The sequence below is a fragment of the Montipora foliosa genome, chromosome 11 (assembly GCF_036669935.1).
Source record: "Montipora foliosa isolate CH-2021 chromosome 11, ASM3666993v2, whole genome shotgun sequence".
NCBI lineage: Eukaryota > Metazoa > Cnidaria > Anthozoa > Scleractinia > Acroporidae > Montipora > Montipora foliosa.
Window position 1 is genome coordinate 7196617 of NC_090879.1, and position 5000 is coordinate 7201616.

The following is a 5000-nucleotide window of genomic DNA, read 5'->3' on the forward strand; positions in this document are numbered from 1 at the left end:
CGATTGGCAGTACAAGGGAGGGAACGAAAAGATATCCTTCAATGGCCTGGGGACCAATATTGCTCATATCAGTCTGCGACGGGCTCGGAGAACTATCATCAAGTCGAGTCTCCTCGGGAAAAAAACTACATCTCCCCGTCTGGTAAGTAACCCTCCGGGGAAATGTAATTTCTCATTCATCCCTCTCCGACTGAAAGTCGCAATACTGGTGCAGTATACCAAAGCAATACTACCAAGCGAATAAGTCAAGGCCAAATAACAGCCGTAACAATTTAATAATACTACATGAAGCTAGATGAGGTCTAAAGATCCTCCAACAATACAATAAATGCCTCCCGCAAATAGGATAAGGCAAAGTAACACAACCGTAATGAACAATCACTTCTCAAAAGAGGCTAGAAAGAAAGTTAATTATCCTACAACAATACAAAGCCTCCTGTAACTGTATAACAAAGAGGTATTCCGCTAAGCACAGCCCTTGCAAAGGCAACAGCAGATGACTCTTTGTGATAGAACCGTTCGAAGGTCTGCACAGAAGCCCAGTCTTCAGCTTCCAAGATAAGCTCAGCAGACAGTCCTGCCGCGGCAGAAGCTGAGGTAGACGCTCCTCAAAACTTTCGAGCTGGCTGACCAGGTCTGGAGTTCTTCACATGTGTGGGGAGTGAAAATTTCCATGACCCCTCTTTCTTGAGAGAATACGTCAAGTCCAACGCAGACAGTTCATGAGATCTTGCCGCTGAACTCAGTGCTAATACTACCATTTGCGTCCATCCTTGAAGTGTGACGAATTTTGTGCGTAGTTTTACTTTTCAAACGTTAACGGTTTAGTCTCATACCTGTCACGTTTTACCAATGAAACGTTGGCAGTCAGGTCACGAAATTGACAACGTTTTTGGCGCCAAAAGATCATGTTTTGTTCACGTGCTGTGCATGTTTTCAAGTTTCACATCCAGTGAAGGCAGGTTCACGTGCGAAGCAACTATGGAGTCGGAAATGCAAGTGCAAGTCGAAATTGGTGATACGAGGAGGGTTTTTTTTATGGCTCCGCCAAAAACTGTTGACGAGTTGAACAATGCCATAACAAGTAATATTCCTAAGATGCGTTTTTTAACGTTCGGGATACTGTATGAAAATGACGAAGGAGAGTATGTAGTTTTGAATAACGATGCAATTATCCTGAGAATTGCCATTTCCACGTCAAAACTAATTGTAGGAACAGACATTCAGCGACTCAAGCTAAGAGTATTCGAGGGTTCTTCACCTTCTGTGAAAGCAAAGCCTGTCCAGAGGGCTGAACCATCCAGTCAATCTAGCTCTACTGAAGGACGGCCCTCAGCCCGGGTTTCTCTCAATAGAGATATCCTCAACTACGTTGATGGTGGTGGGCAAGATTCGACAACGACCACAGAAATCATTGAAACGCGTACAAATCGACATGAAAAGTCGTCTTTATGCAGTGAAAGAACTCCTCTTGAAAGGTACATCATAAAAACTGAAGAAATAATTGAACAGAAGAGGTCCCAGATTCAGCAACTGCGCGAGAAAGTACACGAAACTGAAATGAAACTAGAAAGAGTTAAGTCTGATCCTCGAGATGGAAATATTTGCAGAAATTGCCATTTGCGTTTAGGACACTCTGCTCGTACGTGCGTGTACGGGAAATGCTCCTCTGTCTTTAAGTGTGGAGACGAAAAATTTCATCCTGGTGAACTCAACGTGAAAGAAATGCGTTGTCAAATCAAGAGACATCAAAGTGAGCTTAACAGGTTATTCGAAGAGTTGGAAAGTAAAAAGAGTGCTGTAGAAAGAATGAAAGACAAAGTACAAAACCGCATCGAGAGTGACTTGTTCGAAGTGAACAAGGCGGCATACCTTGTGAACGGCACAAAACACTGGTCATTATTACGTAAACATGTTTACCTCGTGGAGGAATACTGTAAGAAGAACTTTAGAGGAAAAATACCTGGGAAACAAGACATCGGAAATATTTTAGAAAAAGCTCTTACTGACAATAATTCTGGCAGTCTTGCATTTTCTAGGTCAAAGCAGGGCGGCAGCCGTAAGCGTGAAAATCCAGCAAAACCGTCCCTTGAGCGGTATGGTGTAGAATTCCCCAGTAGTAAACATGCATGTAACAGTTCTAGTGATGGGGCAATTTCTTCACAAATTTTGTATACTGCTCCAAGAAATAAGGGGGAAGAGGCCGAGCAGTTAGCAATGGTGATCCGGGAAAGCCTGCGGGAACAGTCTACAAGCGAAAATAGCGTAAACACAAGTTACTCTTATGACTTCTTGCCACCTCCACACCCAGCAGTTTTTCCTTCGGGCGTCCATTTCCCTGTAGCAGTAGGTGCAATGGGTCAGTCACTCACAAGCAAGTATTCAATGCAATATCCTCCCGATCCGTGTAACACATGTACTGCGACCTGTACTACAAGTACAAACAGTACGAAAACTGTAGAATTCAACCGGTCAATTAGTACTAAACAGGAGTCGAGTGGTGCTTGTGAATATGAAGCTGCATCTCTATTGTTAAACTTATCAGGAACTCGTCATAGCAGGAACTGAAGACTTTTCGTTGGTGTTTTAATATTTTCATATTGTACATCTTTCATGTAAAATTAAATTAATCAGTCGAGTTGTTGTTGACAGGTTCCGCGTTGAGTTTTTTGTGTCAAGAAAGAGAACTTTGTACACACGAGCCGTTGAAAAAGACAGAAAGTGAAAGCTATGTTTTATACCTTTTGAAAAAAATAAATATTTTCTTTTCAGAAAAACTACGTTTCTTGATATCCTAATGACAATCAAATCATCTCTTTTAACCTATGACAGTGTCTGCGATGTTATAACCTGGGCGGTACAAAAAGTACTCAGATCTGGCAAAATATATACGCTTATTTTTATTGTCAACACAACTTTTGGTATAGAAAAACTACATTTCCTGACACTGATAACCAGGGCATGGGGTTTCGCGGAAATTTTTGTACCTCTGCGCTGAAATTCAAGTTAAATATATGTTCATTTGTATTTGAAGGACGCGTGCAATTTAAAATAACAATGAACTCAGTGGCACGTACACTGGCAATATATATATATCTATGGCTTCTCCGTTTGCCATGATATGTCCATCGGGCACCACTAATACCGGTCTACTACAAACTTTTCTGGGAAATGTGAACTTGAATAACTTCATTTACATTGAAAGGTTCAACGGCATTTCGGAGAAAAAAATTGCACACTACCGACATACGTTATATTATACAGTCCTCATACAAACAGGTAATCTGTAGCTTCGTAAAATCCAGCCATATCCCGTGCTCTGATAGTCTCAACTGCTTCTGCTATTGCTAAATTAATATTGGAATGAACAAGTTCCTTCAAGTTACCATTCAATTCACATTTAATTTTATTAAAACAAAGCTCTATTGGGTTAAGATCTGGAGAATATGAAGGCGTATATAACAACTCAATTCCCATGGTACCAAACCATTCTTCCAAAATCTCACCTCCTTCAAAATGATGAGAAGATAAATTATCCATAATAACAATGTCACCGACTTCGAGACACGGTCTACCCGTCTCAATGTTTACACTTTCACCTGCCTCTTGAAAAAATGAAAGAAAACGGGCTGTGTTTGTAGCCCCGCTTACGATACTATAATACTCTGGGCCATTCAGAGAAACCAGCATATTTAAAGTTGTATTCGGAGATTCGAGTTTCCTCCCCACTTCTACACATCGTGATCCTTGCGGGCTGTGTCCATACGTGCGAGTTCCCACGTCAGGAATCTTTATTCCCGCTTCGTCGAAAAATTTCAGGTTCCTTGGATCTTTTGAAGATACGTAATTGATAAACAGCTGAGTATAAAATAAGTTATCTGGGGTGAATGGCTCCATTGCCACTTTTGTAAGTTTTTTTCGTGAATACTGGTCACCGGAAGGTAGCCTGCTTTTTATGGCTCGTGAAACGGCCGACATTGAAATTTCTTGTCCTCCAAGTTGTTCTAACTCCTCCATTATTTCAGAAAGGGACATGGATGGAGAGTGGAGCTTCAAAACTTCAATGAGTTCGCGGTCATCTTCCTTTAGTTTTTCGAATGTCAAGCCTCCTTTAGGTTTCGGCGTTGTTATCATTTCTTCGCAATATCTAAACCACACCGATTTTACCGTGTTTACAGAAACACGCAACTCCCTTGCAAATTGTGTAACACTCCGTGGAATATAACCCGTAATTCTGTCGCCTCCGTCTCTGATAATGCTATCAATGATCAAGAATTTAAGATCTTGAGCCAATGCCACTCCAGGTCTGTAACTTCTGCCAAATTGGTTCACTTTTCTCGCCTCCATTCTAGTAAGCTTAATTTGCAAAACTTATATACATATATATTTAAGTGAGCGGGCAAAACTGGTAAACATGCACAGGACGTGATCAAAACATGACCTTTTGGCGCCAAAAACGTTACCAATTTCGTGACCTGACTGCTAACGTTTCATTCGTAAAACGTGACAGGTATGAGACTAAACCGTTAACGTTTGAAAAGTAAAACTACGCGCAAAATTCGTCACACTTCAAGGATGGACGCAAATGGTAGTAATAAAACAGTTTTAAAGCAAAACTGCATTAGTGTCAATTCTTCTAAGGGTTCCAAGGACTCTAGGAATGACAAGGCAGTCTTAATGTTCCATGTACAGCAGTATATAAGTTGAGGGGGTTTAAGCTTAAACACCCCTTTCATAAAACGAGCCACAACGGGGAGTCTTCCTAACTGAGTAGAGCCAACTGGGTCATGAGCCTGAGCTATAGTCCTGTATTCTAAAGTGCCTTTTATAACTAGGGGTGCAAGAAATGCAAGAACCTCTATTACAGAGGCTGAAAGCGTACCATGCCCTCCAGGGGCCTGAGTACCGCTTCTGGGTGGCCGTTCCCCACGAGGCCAACAAGATGTCAACAACTTTCTTTGAAAGGCCTGTTGCTTGGTAACGGTCCCTTATAGTGGCCA

The 5000-nt window shown here is 41.5% G+C and overlaps 2 protein-coding genes across 3 annotated transcripts in view; one reads left to right on the forward strand and one right to left on the reverse strand.

Annotated features, from left to right (window-relative positions):
* Positions 1 to 5000, forward strand: part of LOC137976335 (galactose/N-acetylgalactosamine-binding lectin CEL-III-like) — a 58225-nt gene that overhangs the window by 11324 nt on the left and 41901 nt on the right. The gene's annotated exons all lie outside the window — the stretch shown is intronic.
* LOC137976624 (uncharacterized) lies at positions 3268 to 4347 on the reverse strand. Its single transcript, XM_068823997.1, has one exon. It carries the CDS (start codon positions 4345 to 4347, stop codon positions 3268 to 3270), a length of 1080 nt encoding a protein of 359 aa, XP_068680098.1.

Coding starts and splice junctions, on each gene's coding strand:
- LOC137976624 (XM_068823997.1), bottom strand. CDS start 4,347: ATGGAGGCGAGAAAAGTGAACCAATTTGGCAGAAGTTACAGACCTGGA.